The 23,695-nt window shown below is 36.8% G+C and overlaps 1 protein-coding gene across 10 annotated transcripts in view; it reads right to left on the reverse strand.

Annotated features, from left to right (window-relative positions):
- The window catches only part of R3HDM1 (R3H domain containing 1), an 87,958-nt gene that overhangs the window by 52,871 nt on the left and 11,392 nt on the right, over positions 1–23,695 (reverse strand). For all 10 annotated transcript variants that reach the window (XM_014941158.1, XM_014941159.1, XM_014941163.1 and 7 more), the window contains 2 exons: positions 2,767–2,975; positions 1,654–1,864 (listed from right to left, as the gene is read on the reverse strand). In XM_014941158.1, coding sequence (XP_014796644.1) covers positions 1,654–1,824 — 171 coding nt within the window. In that variant the 5' untranslated portion in view covers positions 1,825–1,864; positions 2,767–2,975. The remainder of the gene's footprint in view (positions 1–1,653; positions 1,865–2,766; positions 2,976–23,695) is intronic.

The raw sequence follows: 23,695 nt of genomic DNA on the forward strand, positions 1-23,695 counted from the left end.
GAAAGCACCAGCTCAGCTAAAACATCCAGCAGCTTTTCAGTAACAGTTATTTCTCATATGTTACAGGAGAAGTATTTCATTTTAAGGATTTTTTTTTTCCCATAAAATTATTACTGAAGCCAGCCTTAATAAAGCCAGCAGATTAAAGTGTAAAACCATATTGTTATTACAGTGGTCTACAAGATTTATTTGGAAGCAATTTAACATAGCAGATAGAGCTTACTTCACTCAGTGGAACACTGAATTGTTAGTCTTGAACAAAACTACTCCCAAAAGAACTCAAGTCTTAATAACAAGAATCTAGTAAGCTACTGTCCTGTTTTTGCAATCCGTAACAGAATACTGCCACACCCCATATCTCAATTGGGATTTTTACAAGAAAATTCTTTATTCTTGTCAAACACAAGCTTCTGTGTTTTCTCTTAGAAATTTGCCCCATTTTCTAGGCTGTGCCAGAAAATTTCAGCTGCTTTCCTTAACTCCTTACCTCACCCAAGACTCCTACAGTCTTCAATGACCACGTGGGCAGCCTCAGCCCAGAATTAGAAACTTTGTCCTGTGTGAAAGACCCATCTCTCAGGATTCTTGAGCAGCAACACTAACTGCACAACTAAACCTCAGAGGAACTAAATCTGCTGCCTTAAATCATTAACACATCCACATTGGTGTGTTCTTTAACACAAGATATTTTCATACTATTTCCCCTCTCTCTTTCTCACTTGAAATTTGATGCCATAATTTCTTTATAGGTACATCTCCCACCTTGCAAAGGCCATTCATTTATATGCATCAGCTCTAGACTGTATGCACACGGACTGCCTAAGCTTTCCTACATAATAAATCACGTACCAAAACTGTCAAATGGTGAAGAATGGATGAAAAGGGTAGATACAGGGACTGCTGGCTAGTAGCCAAGATGGGATGACAGCTCACCAGTTCTATCTTCCATGTAGAGAGAAGAGGCTGGACCTTCTGCTGGTGGCTAGGGCAGGACCCAGACCTACTGGCCTCAGGAGCTCTGCTGATTTTTCTGACACCTGGGGATTTGGATTACCTCCATCCGATTACTTTAGCCTTATACTGTACAGCTCTGCTGTAAAAGTTACACCTGAGCCACCTGTAAGGTGCACATGGCTGAAGAGCCCTACATTGGTCTCTTCTACTCAGGGCAGACACGCTGAGCTGTGCTCTGAGTGCTTTCTTCATACAGCAACACTTAACATTTTAGCGTTTTGATCAAACCACACTATTATTATAAAGCGTAATCTTAATGCAGCTCAGTCTCTGAAACTGTCAGGATTCAGCAACAGCAAAAGACAGCTTGAGTGCAGAGTTTTTCTCTTGTTCTGCTACGATATAAAAACTCAACTTCACACACGCACTCAGGGAACACAACTTGTCTGGTTCCTATGAAAACCACTCATCTACTTCAAACAATTAAAAATGGCTGACTTTCATATTTACATCAATATAAACAAAGAAGTGAGGCAAAGGAGGAGAGGAAGCAATAACCATCCTACTTGCTTCCCTAAGGCCAGTCAAGTTTTCCAGACTTGTACTGAAGAAATACATAAGACGATCATGAGAAAGGGAGAACAAGACACAGACTTATGATATATTAGTGAAAAATAAAGTGAAAAAAAACCTTCTTACCGGCATATTGTTTTTGCTATCAGGACAATTTTCATCCTTTTCCACTTGGATCTGCTCCTGACTTCCTGATTTTATAAGGTTTTCAACTGGGTCTGTATCTTTAAATTCAGCTTCTGAACCCTTCATTGCATCAGTTTCATCTTTTACAGTAAGAATATCAGACATCCTCATTAGAAAAGGTTATTTTAAAATTCTATAAGAAATACGGAACCTTTAGGACAAAGAAAAAATGGTTCATTGAGTAATTTTAAATTAATTTTTAAAAAATTACATACTTACAGCTACCCAAAATAAATATGATTTTGCTGCAAAAAGGATCCCCCTTACTGTTATGATAATTTTTACTGTCTTGTATCAGAGGAAGAGAGTGATCATTTTCTCTTTAGCCACTTTTATCGAGGCTTATAAGAGACATCTAGACAAATGATAACTAAGAGCTATGCTGTAGGATAACGCTTGCAGATCTTCCCTTCTGTATTTAAAAAAAACCACACCTCTGCATTCAGATACCCCAAATCAAATTAGCTTCCAGTAGAAACAAGGGAAGCTCTTCTTATTTTAAAGGACAAAAGAGTTACATATAGATCCATTTTTAATGGGGTTGAAAGTAAATAGTTGAATCCTAATGCAACAAGTGTGCAAATACTCATAAACGTCATTAAAACTTTTAAGTTTTTGAGTTACCAGGTAACGACTGGGCAAGTCCTGAACGTAGGAACTATCCTACCTTCTAAACCTAGCAAAACTAGTCTTAATAAAAGTAAGCACTCTCTCAAAAGCAATGAAAAAGACAGAAAAAGACTACTTTGGTAATTAGGATAATAACAACAATTATAGGTAATTATAATTTATTATAATAATAATTTTAAATGCTATATAAAGATAACTCTAATGATTAAAGCTATAATAGAACCACCCCAATTTTCCTTAAGAAATAAGAAATACAACTTTTTGTCATTAATCAGCTACAGTGCAAGACATAGTCAAAAATTTTCCATATCTTAAAAGAAAAGGAATAAAAGAATAAGATCTGAATGCTTAGAGTACTTCCTAGAAAACAAGTAACAGTGAAATAACATTATGGAAAGTCTAAGTAAGTATCTGATTTAGTACCTGATATGTCCTACAGTTTGGGGATTGTGATCTCCCACAAAAATAAAATAAAATACTCCAAAGTTCCTTTTCACAGTTGTCAACCAAGATGTCAGTTGTAATGAACCATCTGGAATCTGGCAGGAGGAGTCCCATGTCCTTATCCCCAGTGTAGAGTCCTGGACAGAACTATGTTGTCTTGAATCAGCAAGAACATCCCTTTTGAATGCCTAAAAATCAAAGAAAACACATGATACTTTTATTTGGAGTGGGAGGGGAGAGAGAACATGATGACACCCAAAAACCTAAATAGTCATTTCAAGAAAAACAAGCACAGACGAAATCAGTATTTTTCATATCTATTCATTCTACTTGCTTTATGTAGCCGTAATAACATCTCTCATTAGACTCCCAAGATATTTCTGTACTGCAGAGTTAACAAGTAGTCATAATAAACATTCTGTTGGCATTCCTAGTGAAACACTGTTTCTATAAACAAGCAGGTATCTTCCAGAAGAGACTGAAAACACAGCTTGAAATAAGCAGCCCAGCAGGTGTGGAGGAGTAGTAGGCCATGAGATCTCAAATCCCTGTTCACGTAACAGCATTTTTCTCTTTGTCATAGTATATTCTACAAACACAATACATAATCCATATTTTAAGCAACCTGAATTACAGAAGACAGTTTTCAACAAAGTTAATTGCCCTTGAATGAGGATTTACAAATTTCTACAAAGCTGACAACGTTCCACCTTCCCTCTTTCAGATTTGTTTTTCTGAGAAACAATATCACCACCCCCAAGAAAGGATGCATTTGAAGTGGAAGGCAACAACAGATATCTAATAGCAAACAAAATGTAACCGATACACATAGAAAAAATATCCTAAAGCAAAGAACAGAAATAGCTTTTTCAAACCTGTGAAAGATACACTGAAATAAAACAGCTGAAAAGGCTCTCTGTATTCCATTCCCCAAACACTTTCCTCATGACTAATCAGGGGCTTATTAAAACAGTAAAAGTGATAATAAACATCAAGAACATCTTCTGCCACCTCAGCTGAACTACATAATAATTAGAATTGTTTCAGGAAAACAAAGAAAGAAATTAAAAACATCAGAATTGTTTGATGTCAAATTAAGAAACAAATGAGACATTTATTCCATGATTGTAAACACGATTTTAATTGATCTAGGTGAAGAACCTGCACTAAACTGTTCTTTTTCAAATCGAAGAGCTGCACTACATGCAGGAAGAAAGGATGGAAAGACAAGTCATGCAACTTGTCTCCAACAAGTTGCATCTTAGCTGAAAGAATTTGAAAGCATTTAAGCATTCTGCAATATGAGGTCACTAGAAAGCAATTAATATAAAAATTACAAAGTCAGACTGTGACAATGCCCAGCCTTTTATCAGTTTTAATAATTCAATGTAGTAATTCAACAAAGAGTTCAATACAAAATAATGTAACTAGCTGAATTTAACACCAACTTTACTTAAGAGAAAAGCCGCATCCTATTTCAAGAGAAACCTGCAGAACTGAGGATTGGAAGCAGGATTTACAATGAAACAAAAGAAAGCAAATACTTAATATTCTCTACATTCCATGGCAGTGCCACCAGCATGTATCCAAATTGCTTTGTATGCACATAAAGATACTGCAGTCTCCTGATCCCTTCCTGGAAAACAACTGTAAAAACAGCAGAAAGCAACACTTCAGAAGATACATGTACCAGAAGAATGAAGGATAATGTACTCCTCCCTTGCCCCCAAATAAACCCTGCAAAAGAGCTTTGGGTAAGAAGAACTTTAAACTTTCAACATCATGCAGCATCCAACACCTCTTCCTGAAGCGCTAAGATAAATTAGTTACAAGCCTGAGGAGAAGATCTCGTCATGCTGAGCTACTTGGTACGACTGAGAAGACAGCGATGGCATGAAAGAGCAGCACGATGGCCCACAGCCTGCCAGATTTCTTTGCAGGTGGGACTAAAGCTTGGCCACAGTTACTGTTTTAGATCTGAAACATACCGTTTGACAAGAGGTATGAGATGCTATAAACATTTGACTTCATAAATCTTATTGCAAAGAAGCATGGAAAAGAAAGATAAAAGATGGGCTGCGATTCAGGTCTGTGAAAGACCCTGTTCACTCAATCTAATGAAGGAGAAAGGACTACAGATGAAAGAACAAATTGGAAATAAAAAGATGCAGAAATACCACAAAGGATATGCAGTCCTCTTTGCTTGTTGAGTTAGTTTTTCCAGACAATCCAGATGGTGATTTAAGATTCCTGAAGAAGCCCAGATTAACAACCTTTACTGTAAACAAGACTTCAGTTGAGATGCTTTTTGGTTTTGTTGAATTACATATGATTTGTATTGTATTTCAAAAAATGTTAAAAAACTTACAGGCTGAAGACAGAAAAAAAACCATTTATGTCCAATTGCAAATATAACCTTTGAAATTAAAAGACATTTAATTGCTGTTCCCTACACAAGTCACAAATGTAGCAGCTGTAATCAACATCTTGAAGTTTTTTTAATTATATCAAATTCACTAAGAGCTCCTAATCCTTTGTACCATTAAAAAAAAGTCTATTAGCATACCTAGTTCGCAAAACTCATGCTGCAAACATATTTGCTTTCCTATGCCAACTCAGAAAACTGGTGCACAAGAAAAAAATTCCTTCTATTTTCTACAACAACCTAACTGCAAACCACCTTATAAATTGCTATGAACAGATTTTCCACCTGCAGATAGATTTAAAGCCTGCAGATTTTGTGCTACAGTAAAATGGACAGAATCAAGGAAAAGCCATGTAGTTTAATTGACACAAAATACTACTACTACTTTTTTTAATAGAATGTAGCCATTTTGAGTCAACCAGAATTACTATACGCACACAAGTAAATGACAAACCCTGTGCTCCAGATTAACAGCAAAACACACATAATAGAAAGATGAATTTTTGTTCACCTGAGAAAACCCACATTTTTTAATTAATTCTAGCCACAGATTCCCTGAAATTGGTAATGCAACCTTGCGCTCTTGACCCACAATAGTGAATTACTATTAATTGGATAACTTTCCATTCCTGAAGTTTCCTCTAACTCAGACAATTTCCATAGCTGATATAATTTGGTTCCAGTTTCTAAACTCATATATACTAGATTAAAAAGGACTTAAGGAATTTTATGTGCTGCAGATCGGGGACACACACACATGGATCACAGTCCATCCTTATGAATCCCATCTCTTTCACCTCCCCATATATTTGGATGTTAATTTCTTGTGCCCCATGCAGAACAGGAAAAAGGAGAAGAAAGCAGCAAGGCAGAGCCTAGGAGTCACTCTACTATTTGGAGTGAAAACAGGCACTAGTAAGCAAACTCATTAAGTTGATTTACCCCAAATCCCAACACTGGCCACAAACTGGATGGCAATATAGACCAATGTGGGCCAGCAGATTTTAATAAGAGGGACATGATAGCTCTGCCCTAAAATTAACCAAAGAGTTGAAAGGACTGAATATTAGGTGTTTGCACTTAAAAAATTCAAACAGGTAGCAACAGGTCTCATGAAAAAGACCTTCCAATTCTAGTATCTTTTTTAGGTGAAAACAACAGGCATCTGCTTTGATAGACAGGGAGTACAAGGACTTGTAAGTGTGGAGTGTAACATACATTTATCTTCTTTAACCTTTGGGATTGCTGTGCCTCCATCTAAACACTTACTGTTGAAGTGTGTGTTCCTCCCCTTCATCATATTGGTTAACACTATACCACCACCATTCATCCTAAGTTCCATTCATTCTCTTTCTGAAAAGCAGTAACCACTTTTTCTAAGCAACTATTCTGAATGTACTTCTTTTCAGAGAGAAAATTGTTATTATCAGTTGCAAGATGGAGGTCTAGTACTATGTAGGCATATGCTTTACAGTCAGAAGAATCATAGGAGCTGTCAACCCTGTGCTCTCTTTGCTTTCTTTTGCACAACCCAAAGGACAAGTGATAAAAAAAAAAAAAAAAAAAAGAAAAAGATATTGAGCAAAGTCATTGCTGAGTTTTATGACAGAAGCATCCTGAATCATGATACATGAAAATCCACTGGGTCCTTTGTTTCAGGTTCTGACTAGAAAATCATCATATGTAAACCCGCTAAATTGACCTTTAATGAGCGATGATATTTCTGGGAACAGGATCTACTCAACTTAATCCAATTTCTCTAATAGGCATCAAGACTTCTATCTCCTCCTTGTTGGCAATGTAGATGGAGACAGGAAGCTTTCCTCTGCCCGTGATGGAAGAAATCGATTTTTTTCTTTTAAAAAGACGACGACAGACTAAGAGACAGACTGTGATTTTTTTGTTTTTTTGTTAAAGCTATCATTGATATCATTGCTATCAAACTGACCCCAGGAACAGCTGTCAAAATAACTGGTATCAATCAAATTCAGGGCAGGAAACTGGATTAGAAGGGTGGGAGTGAAAGACATCTACATTCAACACAGAAAGTGGACACACTGTCAGTAGAAAGGTAAAATGCGAATTTATTTCTTAAATAGGCTTCTGTTCAGCAGGTATTCCAACAGAATTCTTGCACAGGTCTCGTTGTGGAAAATATCCACCTACCTCATTTTTACTATGACTGTAAGTAGTTTACCCCCTAACCTGACACTCAAAATCAATCAGTGCTGAATTTCCAGTGAGGCTTGTAGCAAAGTCATTCAGAAATTTCCAGACTTTATGCAATGCCTTGTCTTAGCTCTCAACATTTGCTCTAGTTACATGTAAAGCTGTATTTCTCTTCACAAGTTGCTTTAACTTTATTCTTTGGGCACTAAAGGCTGGGAATTATCCATCCATACGTCCCCTGAAACCGCACCAAGTTTATGTGAAGCAGTACAGAGAAAGCTGTACTGTGTATCTACGTTAGAATTTAAAGAAAACAAAGCAAAACCAATCAATGTATTACGATTTAAAGCAGGAAGCAGCAGTAGTTGAATTGTTTGTCTATCCCAGCACACAGAGGAAAGACAGGTGAGAAATAGGACCGAGAAGCAGTTGGGCAGGCGGGGCAGTAAATATTAAGGCACAGAGACAGGCACTAAGAAAATCTGGTATTTGCCCCAGCATTTTATATACATGTGAATTTGTTACATAGTTTCTGTATGCTAAATGTAAGAAGACATACAGACAGAAAATTATTCTCTCTAGTACCAATAAATTTCCTGTAAGCATTTCCAAAACACTTTATACTTCAAAAGCCTTTCATGTCTTTCAGAAAAACAATCCTAGGGAAGTTGAACATAGGACATAATACAGAAGACTTCCGATCAGCAATCAGGAATCCTTCATTCACAACCACACCAACCCTCTTCATAATCAAATTAAGTGAAGAGGCTGGGAATGTGCTCAAAACAGTGGAGACAGAGTTGAGAGCAGACTATATTAATCTAATTAAAGATATCTATAATTACACATTTTTGCTGTTGGTTTGCTTCCGCTACATTTTATTTCTTAATTGCCTAGCTTAGAGTCACAGAGTTGACATTCCTCTGCTTACAAGAACGATCCCTTTATGCATGAACACATGGCAGAGGAATCACAGCAGTAGGTTATTTTCTATGCTATTTATACTGTATTGCATTAAACTGAGAAGAATCAATGTTGGCTTTACTTCTATTCTCTTTGAAGCAGGATTATAAGGATGATCTTCCCTAGAGAGGAATTATCAGGAAGAGGAAAAAATACATAAAAGATGCTCTGCACTCAATAACAATTACCTTTACTACAAAAAGACCAGAGTAGTGTTGTCCTCATCAGAAGGTGTACTACTACTTAAGGGGAATCTATAAAATCACCTGTTTTTCCTTTGGGAGACCTGAGCTTTGTATAGGATCCATGTTATTTTGAAAACTCTGTTATAGAAGTAGCTGCATGAGAAAAAACCCACCACCAAACACTGCCCTCTTACCATAACTCAGATAGCAGCTTCATGCAGCCAGTCCCTCCACAGCTTAAGTGGCAGAACTGATTGATAAGTACAGCAAGTACTTATAGGACTTTATAAGACTCTGGGAACAGTGTCATACTTACCCCTAGCACATCAGTGATACAAGCTTGGATGTGGAAATGCTATTTTTTTGTTTTGTTTTTTGTGAAAGATCAAGACCTTCCCAAGGAAAAAAAAATAAATCTTTGAAGGCTCTTATATAAAAGACTTGCCACAACAAGAGCTTTTCCAGTTATTTTTCACCTCAATTATTTTAGGAAACATTTAAACACAATATACACATATTTATATTAGCATCATAACCTCAGGGTTCCTGTGATTAGAACAAACACCAACCCTCCCAACCAACCCAAAACACTCACAAAAAGTTACATATGTTTCTTTGTTAGGATGAAAGGGGAAAATGTTTATGCCTTAAGCAGAAAGATACTGATCAAAATTATCTCATTCTTACACGAACAAAAACTATGGGTACAACTAAAAGAAAGTTACTCCGTCCATCTACTGCTCAGTTCTTGAAGACCACTATTTACACACCGTTCTCAGAAAGAAATAATTTTGGCAAGTTAGACTGATCCCTCAGACAGCTACATCAACAGAGAACTCACTGCTGTCAAAAGCAGGAGGTCTTGCTGCTGGTTCTTCTCCTTCTAAGTGTGGTCCCACCTCCATCTTCACACCAACTCTGGTACTTGCTGAGCTTTTCCATGGTGTGATTCAACCAGAAGTCACTAAGAACCACAAAGCTGTTTCTCTAGAGTAGTTTTTTGGGGCTACTGAGCTATGGTGGTACAGAGGAAGTTTATACGAGCACTAGAGAGCATGAAGCAAGCAACAAGACACACAAAGAAACATCTGTACCGCCCTCTTTTTGCAATGGTAACTTTTATATCAGCTCCACCCCAGTAGTCAATTAAGGACATTCTTCAACAGCACCAGCCTAATTAAAATAAAGCTATGTGAATGTGCAGATATATTTTTTTTCCAAAAAAACCCCAAACAAGTAAGTCTCTATTAACAGAGAACCTTTACATGAATCCTGAGACAAAAGATGGACAAGGCACATATATTTGGAAGTGATTAGTCCCTTAGGACTTTCCTTAGGAGAGGGACAGAAACAAGACCATAGGAAACTGCCTCAGATGATAAAGGAGAGGAAAGGAGAAGGAAAAACAAAAACTCCACACAACCTTAAAAATCCTGACTTGGAGAGCAAAGGAAGATTCCAGAGGGAGCAACATTCTCCTGCCCATGAACAGACCAAGCTGTGCTCACAGCCTGCTGTAAGCCAGGGTCTGCAACCAGAGTTTCACTCTCCCTCTTCTCAATTAGTGCTTTGCTTACCTCTGCGGCCCAGGGATTCGAAGACTTAAAGTCTACCACAAAGCTTTTATAAATACATAGCAGCTGATCTTAAGATTACCATTAATTTAACAGAAAATTCAAAGCAGCTCTGTAAGTTATGAGAGACAGAAACTGGAATTATGCAGAGGCAGTTGTTCCCTTTTTCCAGAAAAGCCAACACACACATGAACTCTGTGCACATGCTTTCTGCATGTTATATTAAAGTTCGAGACCCATTAAATAACTAACTAGGGAGCAGAGAATCCTGGCTTCCCTACTGAATTACAATATTGTGCAGGTCTTATCTTACTAATAACATACATTTAAATACGATATTTGCCCATTTTTGAAGCATGAATTAAAGAAAAATCCCTGATCTTGTTTACATTTATGTACTGGAAAATGCTGTACAAATGAATCCATGCTGCATTGACTTAAATAGCTTAAAGATTTATGTTTTTCCCAATTATACCATCTACACAGGTTTTAAAGTTATACATTAACCAGTTAACAACATTAGAAGATACTTTTTATTTGATTCCATTTACCAAGCTATTTAGTAATCAGATTTTCAAAGAAACAGTATGATGCCAAATAGGAATACAACATCTACACAGGTTTTAAGGTTATACATTAACCAGTTAACAACATTAGAAGATACTTTTTATTTGATTCCATTTACCAAGCTATTTAGTAATCAGATTTTCAAAGAAACAGTATGATGCCAAATAGGAATACAAAAGCATAATGTGCAGTTACTCTACCTCTTTCAAAATGAATTAAGGACTAGATGTTATATCCTACTGTGTACTGAACGTAGACATCATTAAATAAAAAATTAACTGGACAGAAATAGCACCAAATTTACCAGAAGACATTTGCAGACTTTCTTGAGAAAGCTCCCTCCAAAGGAAATTCAGAAAACGGAAGGAAAATCCAGCAATTGTGAAGACAATAAAAGGCTCTCCTAGGTATACTCTAGTTAATCTTGCTGCACTGGTTGTACAAAGTAATCTGCTCTTTTATTTATCTCTTCTGTCCCTCTATCAGAGGTACTACAGCAGCAGAAGTTGGCAGAAGAGAACATGTTTACACCTCAATCACTCCAGCTTGGCCCGTGTCTAAGCTCATACAGACCTTCACTAACTGCAAGCACCAAGACGTGGGGCTTGGCACTTGTGTGACCAAGGCACCATCGTGCTACCTTCCCATCCACCTACTCCGGTGCAAAGTCACCAGTCTTGAGAGAGAAAGGAAAGCCAGCAAGAGACATTGTCTTGGAGCATGACAGCAAGATTCACCAGAATGTATCTGTCAAACATCTACTTTAAACCTATAGACACTTCAGATGGGTAAAGGTGACCAGCACTATATTATTTGCACAATAATAATGCTGCATATCAGAAACAAAAATTGCAAGCTGCCCTCAGCCCTGTAGTTCATTATACTTAAAGACCTCCCTTTCTTTACTGAGAAGTTCTGCATATTACAATCCCTCAAACAATTTAAAAAAATAACAGAGTGCCCCTCTTGGTCACACTCTAGCTATAAGTCAGGACACTACCATTGTTTATAAGACAGCTGAGAGGCTTTTAAAGAGGATACCTTTCACAGTAATAGGCATGTGAGAAGCCAAGACGTATTATTAGTAACTCTCTCTCCTCTGGTTTTTTTAATATTTTAAATTCTGAGCAATAATCTAAGGCTCTTTAACCCTGCCTCACCTTCTCCTGTGAGTCCACTACTGAATGTAGTAAAAACACTTAGCTGACAGTGACAACGAATAACAAGATAACTCCTTCAGGAATATAGTTGCATACATGGAAATAAGAATTATAACAACCAACAAGACTAGAGCAATCTTTATTCTACATATTGATAGGAAACTACAGTGTTAAAGTACTTATGGAGATCAGCAGTTTGCTGTTACCATTTGTTAGCCATAAATTCAAAATTCCTGTCCTAGAAAACTTTAATTATATACAGTGATAGGCTGAAAAAACACTGGCACTACATAGGGCTTCTTTGGATAATCTGGAGTGCTGGCTCCTCAGGAAGGTCAGCCATTTCAATTCGCACAGAGCACTGTCATTCTCTTATTAGTTCTCCTCCTGGATTCTACTTTGTTCGGATCCTAAAAAGTCTAATCAGAGCAATGCACATCAAAGGAAGTAAACAACTTTGTATGGTTTCCTCATGGCAAATGAAACAGTCCTCAAGATGTAGTCCTGGCTACATAAGACATAGAAAAGGGGTTCTGCTAAGGTGCTTCCAGCTTACTATTAAGTCTAGCAGGCTTCAGGTATTTTTCTTTTGTATGGTGCCAAAAATATGAACTTTTAATTAAAAAAAAAAAACAGAAAAACAACAAACCAACAAACAAAACACAGACAATTTAACCATTTTTGGAAAAGAAAAGTGTTAGCATACTAAGATTCTACCTAAGGAACAAACCTCACTGCAACCCTTGTTTTGACCAGAGGAACTACACAACATGAAGAACAATGAAAGTCCTCCTGACAGACCAGGAATGTTCAATCCACATGTTTCAACAGATGCAGGGTTCCCAACAAAGTTACAATTCTAGCACTGAACAATCTGTGTTGGCTGAAAACTGACTTGGCTAGCATATGCTTATTGTTATAAAATAGAACTCTGTGGCTAGACCACTCAGAGCAACTAAAATAATCTTAAATGGTTTATACACTATTTAAAGTTGTAGCTCCATTAGGAGCTATTCTCACCATTTTTTTTTTTTTTTTTTTTTTAAGCTTAAGAGAGAGGGAAAGAAAGTAATTTCTGAAACACTTCCAAGACAGTTAACCATTTTTTTAATATCATTTTTGTACTGGCAAGCATTTGCACAGGGCAACATACGTTGGTAGACAAAAGCTATTTTAGCCTGAACACTATTACTGCTTTAACCTTTCAAAAATTATATACCTCAGAAAGAGCAAAGCATTAGGTCAGTGGAAAATATGGACATTGAATGGCTAAGCCCGTCCTCCCCCAAGGAACGTGCCTGTCTAAAGGCATGAGGAAAGAACTATTTAGAAAGGCTTATGAAATGCAACATGACATATCTTTAGTTTTTGCTAGCATAGTTTTGTTGGCTTGGGAGGTGAAACATGAATGCCCTTCTCACATGACATTGCTGTACCAGCAAAAGCTCTGTAGAAACAACTATGCTGACGGAAGACTTTGTTGGCTTAGCTTACATCATTCAGAGAAACCTAACTGACAGCAGAAAAACTCCTCCCGCCTCTTAAGCTGTTTCTTCTCTGGGAGCTCTATGGCAGATGTACACACAATTCTGTATCTGTGTCCCCACACCAGCACTTCCCTCCCAGCTTCATCTTTCAAGTAATCCCCAACTTTTCCCTTTCTATCCTTATTTTGTTGCATGCTCACCCATCATCTTCTCTCAGCTTCTTTGGCATCTTCTTTCTTTTTTTTTTTCCCCCATAAAATTTCCAACTATCTATTTAGAAAGCCTCCAACAACTCCACAAAACACTCTGTAATACCACATAGCACAAAACTCCCCATCACCATATAATACCATTGTGTATCTATTTAATACCTTTAGGTCATGAAGTCATTCAGATCAAGGACCCAAAACTGAAGCATTTACCTGTCTTAAACTATCAAATAGAAACAGTCAGTCGTCATATTAAAAACAACTCTTAAAAACTGAAGAATCATCTGTTATTAGATCATTCCCTGAATCTAGATTTCTAGCATTAAGGACTTGGAACAGAAATCACAGTGTGCCAGTTGAAAATAAAATAATTAGTTTGTGAAAAAATAACTGTTTTCCCTTTATGCTGTTATTAAGGCTTACTAAACATGACAGAGGTTTTATAACACAATAAAGTATAAGTATAGCCTGACCTGTTTAAGGTTGCTTTTAACAAAAATTTTTTAAAGACTTAAAAACTTGTTTTATATCACCAAACTGTAAACTAACCAAAGGTATCTTCAAGAGTCTTTTGAGCTCAGCATTGATTAATATTACTGTATCAGAAACAAGCTAGAAGTAAGAGTATGCAAATATTTTCAGTTCAGATGCAGTAAAAAAATCTTGCTACTCAAAACACTTAATAGAAAACACACAACATCAAATTGTGTACATGGCATGTACACAATCTCAGATGAGACAGCAGGAAACTAAAACCTCAAAACAGTCAAAGAATTGGTTTGTTCCCAGTCCTTTTAAGTAAACAAATTTAAGTACTGTCTGTGACTATTTTCAGTGGATATCCTTCAAATAACAGCTTCCTTAAAAGATACAAATCTTCATTTCATTTAGAAAACAGCTATCCAGAACTACACATAGCAACTAACAGTATTTTATACAAAATTCAGATTTCACTCTTAAAATATGTAAATTTACATTTTTCCTTTGGTATTTCCATCGATAACAACAGGGAAAAAAACGGTGTCTAAAACAGACACACAGATTTCAATGGGAAATAGACGGAATAGACTCCTACTGTTACCAGACAAGATTCTAGATACTCAAGATTATGAAGTGGGCTTGGTTTTCAAAAGTTATGAAGCAAAAGCTTCAAATAAAACAGGCACTTTCTTTCTCCCTTATAACAAGAATCACTAACTTGGTTAATTACCATACCATTATGGTGTCTCTCTGCATAAAGTAAAATAAAGATAAAACACACCAAAGCAAACAAGAGAAACACCAAAAAATTTTCATGGGGCCCTATCAATACACTCATCTATGTATTGTTTCCATGGCTTCACAAAATACGGCATCACATCAACAAGATGCGTACATCCATCATTTGGTAGCTGAGAAATTTGTTTATTATTAACATCATGTGTCAACAAATCAGAATTTTAAAACTGTCTACTTAAACATTGATTCTTTAGCAGTGTATTTTTCCTCAGTTTATAACAAAGGCATAGCAGTTCTGATGTCTGCTTTGATATTGTAGAAACTAGAAAAAAAATTTCAATGACCATTGATCTTGAGGGAATCAAGTGTCCTGATTTTTAATAGGCATCCAAAGTCACTCGTTATCTCAACAAAAGGAGATTTGGTCCACTATACAAGAAAGCCATCAACATCTTGCATAGGAAAAAACATTTTAATGTACTTTACTGTAAATACTCCTGATATTTTGATTTCAAATCTATTTTTCAGTTCAAAACTTATTTTTACAAAAAAAAAAATCTTAACTGTAGTTCCTCATTAGAATGGAGATAACAGTAACACTTCAAAAAGAAAAGACATCTTCCCATTTTTGCCACATAAGGAAAATGTTTTGAAACCGTTCTGATTTAGCAGAGATATTTATAATGGCTTTCCAATCTTAGCACAAGTAGAATATCCAGTAAATAAAAATTAGCAAGAATGCCATTATTAAACCAAACGATATAAGAAAAAGGATTTTTACTGTTAATGTTTAAAGAAAGAAGAGATTTAGGGATACTGATGATCTCTGTTAGTTGATTAGGCCTAAAATGGCTTTTGCAGAAAAAAAGGAAAACCAAATGCAAACTGCAATTTGTCTACAGACATTTTATTCTGCTCCTTTCAGACAGTGTTAAAATACCCCATTTCAGAACTCGCATACCTGCATCATACTGGCATTTTGCTTCGTGGTGCCGTTACTGAAGACGTGCTTTCCATAATCTCTCATCCAATGCCCCGCGTGTGCCTGCAGAGAGCGTGCAGCACAGCCAGGCTCAGCTGATGGCTCAGCATCCATAGGGGCTGCGCTGAACAGTCTGTTGAGGCACTCGCTGAAGCCTCGGAGACAATAGAAAATCACCAGCTGGGTGCCGTGCTGGCAGTGACACCCAGCCAGTCACCAGGCACACAGAGCCCGTAGCGAGCTCCTCGTTAGCCACTCACAAGCCACTGATGCAAAAGCCTTCTGAAGCCGTGTGCGTGCTATATAAAATGGCTGTACAGATTTTAATCACTTTGGCCATTAACAGTCAGACTGCTCTCAAAATGAAAGTTTATACCACGCTAAAAGAAATTCTGATGTAACCCAGAAGTAGGACAAAAACGTTTGTACTGTAGAGATATTAATTTCCTTTCTAAACATTTTTATTTCTTCAGTTTAGCGTTGTGAACACAACTTAAAAAACAACAGTAAGTTAACTCATAGTGCCAGCAGACGAACACGTTGCCACGATAATTTTCTGGACTGGCACATAACCACTATCAGAACCCAAATAAGGAAGAAAAACATTGTCTGAAGAGAGGGGTAGAGGAAAAAAAAAACCAACAACCAGTTATTACGAAATGCTAATTATCATACTTCCAAAATCAGTATCCAGACCAGGGGGTCTATAATTTTCTTGCTTATGAGGAAGTGTTATCACTACCCCATCTGTGGCACTACCCCAGTGCTCAGCAGTAGTACTGCAGAATGACCAGCCCCTTCTGTACTTCTCTAGCAACCACTCCGAAGAATCCTGCATACCAAGCAAGGCAGATGAGGCAGTATTTTTAATTTAGGGGCTCCAGAGAGGGGAGGTGGGATCTTGGGAAGCTATCATTCCTGACCGATAGGAGATCAGGACCATATATTTTTAAGTGGCAAGGTTAAATATATATATATAAAATGTAAGCACATGTACATATGCATACACAAATAAACATTTCTATAATATAACAAGCATAGGAAATAATAAATAACAAACAACATGCACAGAAAGATTTAGACCTGTTGCAGACCATAGCAGTCTCGGTACCAAAAGATCTTTTTATATGTAGTTTGTTTATACAGATTTATAAAAAGATCTTTTGGTACCGAGACTGCTACCATCTGTGACAGGTCTAAATCTCAATCTTCCTGTGCTTGTTATTCCCCTCTTCTACTACGCACCCTGTGCTCCATCTTTAAAGCCTGGCTGCAAACAGCAGTGGCACACACTCCATGCATCTCAGGTGTCACCCCTGACCAGCAGGATCATAGCAAAATAATAATAAAAAAAAAAAGTCTTTTGCCTTTAGCCAAAGATGGCAGCTCTTGGAATACCTGCTGTCTTCTTGTGCATGGCAGGTTCAATGTAACTGCTGGCTACCTCTTCTCTGCTCAACAGTTACCTCCTTACATTAGTTGACAAGCCAGCTATTCCTGTCCTCCTACCCCAGGCTATGGCTTCACAGGTCTTTTGATCTAGATAACGCTGCAGTATCTCAGCGTTGTCCCATCAACACATCCAATTAGCTCCCAACAGACAAGTCTATAATCATCCTAAGAAAATAGATACAAAATGCATCATTCTGGGAAGCCCTTGATATTTTCACGAGGTTTCACCTCTTCTCTTTCACCTGGTCTGCAACGGGAGCATTACTCTTCATGGTAAACTTCTAGACTTTTTTGGCAGGATGTTAGAGAAGAAAATTCCTCTTATTTTTGGATCATATAATGAATTCCATATAGGTGAACATCTATATGCACGATACATTCATTGCAGGGTCTGTACTTTGAATGGCAAAGAGAACAGTTTTTAATTTTTGGACATATTATACCGAATACATTCATGTCAGAATAATCTTTTAAGTAGTCTCCTCACACAACATTAAGAAAACGTGTGCATGCATGTGTGTATATAACTACTGTTATAGTTGGATTTGGCATTTGCATACATCACTGCAAGAACCTAGAAATATTTTTTTAATCATTAAGGTCAGCAAGAAGCTGCAGCTAATCCTGTACAGGAAACAAAGCAGTACCCAAGGGAAAAGAAGAGAACTGGGCAATGAACTACTGTTATACTTTGCACTGTCCCTTAAAAAGTTGTTATTTTTCCTAAAACTCACAGACCCACATAAAATCATGAACATATCAAATATTTCTTCTTGGCTTTTATTAGCTTCTGTAACTCCTGTTCTGGAGACTGTCATCCTACAGTAAAGGATAGACTGGTCTGGGTTTACCTTCTCATGAGAAAAGCAAAAGTCTTTTCTCCCCTACACAAATTTATTGGTCTGCTCTAACTGATGGATTAAAAACAGGAGTAGAATTCATTATCTTTCCTCCCCCCTATAACTAGGAGCTTATCCTTCAACAGCAGCAGCTTCAAAAAAAAGAAGCCTCCAGTGAATTCCATGGGGCACCTTCCACATAATCCCCACCTTCTAGCTGTCCAGATTCTATTAGATAACATTCCTTCTTTCCAGGAGTTCACTGTTTCTCATTATTTCCAGATTTCATTAAAGTGGGAAATGGGAAAAGACTGCTGAAGTGAGGAGAAGGGAAAAAAAGAAGAGAAGCAATCTAAGGTGGAAGATCCCACTATGTCTAGTTATTATAATTTCAATCCGTTCAGTGAGGCATTTCTACAACCACTACACTGAAACCACAAGAAAACCACCAATGCCTACAACAATCAAAGTTCTCCTTAAGAGATGAGAAGTAATTTTTAGCTTAATATTAAAATAGTCCTCCAGGCTTCTGTGCTTAGCATTAAAAAGGAAGAGAGGATTTCAACAGGAAACAATAGTTACCTGAAATATTCCTGCCTAGGAAAAGTACTGTATAAATGCTTGTTTGATGCTGTCTCTACAGCTCTATAAATGCCTTTACACAGTGCCAAATGCAACCATGTCTAAATGAATATAGAAATAACTCATTAATCTATCTGAAATAGGAATATAATTTAAACTGAATATTGCAAAAATGCCTTAACGTTTATCTTAAATGAGACAAGACACAGAATTAATACGCTTAAGATAAATAACAACTTTTATCCTGGAAATAGGAGTTGGAGCATGCAGGGCTAGTTTACAATTGCATTAGCAACCCCAGTTTAGTCGATCTTCAACTTGGAACATGCGTAAATTGTATCTCTTATCAAATACACACAATTACATTTGCTGAAATAGGATGTAACAATGTAGGTATTATAAGCTGAGAAACAGACACACAAATAGAAAGTTTTAATTCAATTTAAATTTCAAAGTAATACCACATATCAAGCACACAAAACAAGAGATGAATGAAAACCAGTCTAGAAAGCAATCAGGTGCTTGCTAAAGGGGGAAGGATTCTCTAGGCTTACCCATGCAAAAAAGTGAAGGCATGCAACACAGCCGTAACCACTTCAGAACTATTTTCCTGACAAAACAACACCCTCTGAAAGTCGTACTGAAAACCTCAATACAAGTGATTGTGAAAATTAGTATCTTCACTTTTTTTTTTAAACTCAAAGAAATTACACAAATCAGTAAGTGACCAAAGTGCACCATCAAGTGCCCCCAAACCAGAATCTGATTCACAGAATAGAGGAGACTAGACTGCCCTGAAGGAAATCTTTAGAACTCAAACAGGAGTATTGACACAGACAGAAATCCAATCTAATTGAAAAAGAAAAAAAATAGCATGCTCTGTTACACAGGATATACTTGGGAAGCAGGTGTTACTGGCTCTGCAATATCCATGAGGCACAAGGGCCCCATATTCTCCCAAACAACTCCCAGTAAGATTTACAGGGTGGTACATTTTCAGGGCAGAAAAGGCAGGACACAAACCTCTGAAGCACAGAGCTAACAAACTACAATGTTCTTGCAGCCTTTCCTTTTAGAAGAACGAACAAAGGAAGAGAAAGAGAATTAGTTCTTTGAGGACTCAAAAAACAAGCTAAAATGCAAGCTTCTGGACCAACCCGAAGACATTTATTAATAAGTTTCTTGTTTCCTTGGGCTTTTTCTAAGCCTAGAATGGGATAATTTGTTAAATAAATAACTTATCACAATTCCAAAGTGAAATTTATCTATAAACCTAAAGAAAACAGAGCAGCTTTTCTCAGTTACATGAGCCAGGGAGACATCTAACAGTGTAAGCAATGTTTGGCCTATCTACATGAAGGCCATAATGAAGCCACCTTCTGATCACACCAAGTTTCATCCACTTGACTGATTTTGAGTTTGTCTCTACTGAACTGCTAAACAATATAAAGAAACATCTTTATCTCCACACTTAGAGAAATTACTTAACTCCAGACTGGTCATGAATGCCTATTCTGTATATAGTTCCTATAATCTCCTTATAAAAACCCCTCACTTCCAAGAAAGCACAAATACTCAAGCACTGCAATTTCATTCCTTTGCACCATAAGCACAGTTTATTCAGTATAGTGATGAAGCTAAAATAAACATCTTCCTCTGGTTGTTTTATTTTTGTTCCAAGAAGTGAAATATAATCTCATTCTTACTAGTATAAATGAAACTATTTTACTGTTGTTTAGAAGCTAGTCACCAATTAGCTATGGTTACCAGATAATGACAAAGTGTTGTCCAAATCTAAATATAGGAGACTTTAAGCTAAAGCCCTAAATTTAAGCAATCCCAAAACACTAAATGTGCAAAGCTACTATAAAAGAGTAAACGTAATTACATTTCAAATGCCTTCTGGACAACGGATACCAAGTAAGCAAGTGTCTGTCTGGTGGGTCCATTGGTAGGGCTGATTGCTGGTGAAAGACTCTCTTATTGTTAATTAAAAAGTCTAGAGTAACAATATAAAGACAAGTTGAAAAAAAAACACTTCTGCCATTCACAGAATTCAAGACTAAAAATCTCTTTAAAAGTAGTGCAGTTTAAGCAAACAACTGAAACGCCTCATGCTAAACTAAAGAGTGAATATATCACAAAGCCAGACTAAAGATCAGCTGCTTAGTTTTGCCAGATACATGTTTAATCACTGTATTCTGTCCTTCTACCTCCAGCTGTTCCTATTAATGAACATTTGCAGTCACTGTTACTTCTAAAAAAATGCGTCTATAACAAGGCCTTCACATTTTCCCCACAGCCAACCTAACCTACTTCATTGTTGATAAAATAAAATAAGAAAAATAAAGGAACTGTAAATTTAGTCTCAAGACAATAGATTCATGCAAACCTAATGAACACACTATATCCGATTTTGCATTCATATCTTAATATCAACTTTTTCCTGAACTGCAGTTTAAATTCAGACTATTCTAGACATTTTGCTTTTATACAGTCTCATCTAAATGTCAGGCATTAGCTCAGCAGAAAATTAAGCTACTCATTTGCAGCTTGGAGTTTAAGGTCATCTTAAGTGCCTGACAGAAAAACCAATATGCTGTAATATCCTGTCAGCCACGTAAGGTTCATTGCAGTTTGGGTTTTTAACAAAAAAGCAACAGTCTGAACAAAAAGTAACATCTCTGATAAATTTCCTCTGAACTTCCCCCTAAGTTACCCAGTAAGTGGATGGCTATAGTGGGCCAGGTATACAAAGGTCCCAGATGCTGAACAGAGATTTTTTTTAAAATCACAGTATCTGATTTAAGTACCAACACCTCAGAACAAACTTGTGCTGTCTCATTGGATATGTTTTCCCATTTTTTCCCCCCTATTTTTTTTTTCATAACAAAACCTGGTCTCCATAAAGTATGTGATAAGCAAATTATCATTCTTTAGAATGTACTGGTTTTGAAGCTGTGCTGTCAAAAACCCCATGAACCTCTCAGTTACATGAGCCAGGGAGACATCTAACAGTGTAAGCAATGTTTGGCCTATCTACATGAAGGCCATAATGAAGCCACCTTCTGATCACACCAAGTTTCATCCACTTGACTGATTTTGAGTTTGTCTCTACTGAACTGCTAAACAATATAAAGAAACATCTTTATCTCCACACTTAGAGAAATTACTTAACTCCAGACTGGTCATGAATGCCTATTCTGTATATAGTTCCTATAATCTCCTTATAAAAACCCCTCACTTCCAAGAAAGCACAAATACTCAAGCACTGCAATTTCATTCCTTTGCACCATAAGCACAGTTTATTCAGTATAGTGATGAAGCTAAAATAAACATCTTCCTCTGGTTGTTTTATTTTTGTTCCAAGAAGTGAAATATAATCTCATTCTTACTAGTATAAATGAAACTATTTTACTGTTGTTTAGAAGCTAGTCACCAATTAGCTATGGTTACCAGATAATGACAAAGTGTTGTCCAAATCTAAATATAGGAGACTTTAAGCTAAAGCCCTAAATTTAAGCAATCCCAAAACACTAAATGTGCAAAGCTACTATAAAAGAGTAAACGTAATTACATTTCAAATGCCTTCTGGACAACGGATACCAAGTAAGCAAGTGTCTGTCTGGTGGGTCCATTGGTAGGGCTGATTGCTGGTGAAAGACTCTCTTATTGTTAATTAAAAAGTCTAGAGTAACAATATAAAGACAAGTTGAAAAAAAAACACTTCTGCCATTCACAGAATTCAAGACTAAAAATCTCTTTAAAAGTAGTGCAGTTTAAGCAAACAACTGAAACGCCTCATGCTAAACTAAAGAGTGAATATATCACAAAGCCAGACTAAAGATCAGCTGCTTAGTTTTGCCAGATACATGTTTAATCACTGTATTCTGTCCTTCTACCTCCAGCTGTTCCTATTAATGAACATTTGCAGTCACTGTTACTTCTAAAAAAATGCGTCTATAACAAGGCCTTCACATTTTCCCCACAGCCAACCTAACCTACTTCATTGTTGATAAAATAAAATAAGAAAAATAAAGGAACTGTAAATTTAGTCTCAAGACAATAGATTCATGCAAACCTAATGAACACACTATATCCGATTTTGCATTCATATCTTAATATCAACTTTTTCCTGAACTGCAGTTTAAATTCAGACTATTCTAGACATTTTGCTTTTATACAGTCTCATCTAAATGTCAGGCATTAGCTCAGCAGAAAATTAAGCTACTCATTTGCAGCTTGGAGTTTAAGGTCATCTTAAGTGCCTGACAGAAAAACCAATATGCTGTAATATCCTGTCAGCCACGTAAGGTTCATTGCAGTTTGGGTTTTTAACAAAAAAGCAACAGTCTGAACAAAAAGTAACATCTCTGATAAATTTCCTCTGAACTTCCCCCTAAGTTACCCAGTAAGTGGATGGCTATAGTGGGCCAGGTATACAAAGGTCCCAGATGCTGAACAGAGATTTTTTTTAAAATCACAGTATCTGATTTAAGTACCAACACCTCAGAACAAACTTGTGCTGTCTCATTGGATATGTTTTCCCATTTTTTCCCCCCTATTTTTTTTTTCATAACAAAACCTGGTCTCCATAAAGTATGTGATAAGCAAATTATCATTCTTTAGAATGTACTGGTTTTGAAGCTGTGCTGTCAAAAACCCCATGAACAATACATACAGACCTGTAACTCTAGGCACAGGAAAGGAATGTTGAGGGGTGCAAAGTCAACTTTTTTTTTTGGTATGAGACACTATGAAGTAACCAATAAAGACCCATAAAGGTCAGTTTTCATCTATTCTAGCAATAAGGCACAATGACCAGTAGTTTTATGAACACAGAAATGAGAATAGAGAACTGTAAGAAACCGTTTATTCTAAACCAGTGTTATTTTCTCCAAAGGGACAGCTGAAATAGAAGTTCCCAAATAATAACGCCTACCCCCGAAATAACAAAACCCCAAACAATAAGCCTTCTCTCATGTTTGCAAAATTCCATGTTGGATAGCACAACAAATTGTGTTATCATCCCAAAGAATTCTAAACAACTATTTGAATTCTCAACAACACGGGACCAGGGCTTCAGTGCCAGGTGC

This window comes from Calidris pugnax, unplaced genomic scaffold (assembly GCF_001431845.1).
Source record: "Calidris pugnax isolate Ruff unplaced genomic scaffold, ASM143184v1 scaffold60, whole genome shotgun sequence".
Taxonomy (NCBI): Eukaryota; Metazoa; Chordata; class Aves; order Charadriiformes; family Scolopacidae; genus Calidris; species Calidris pugnax.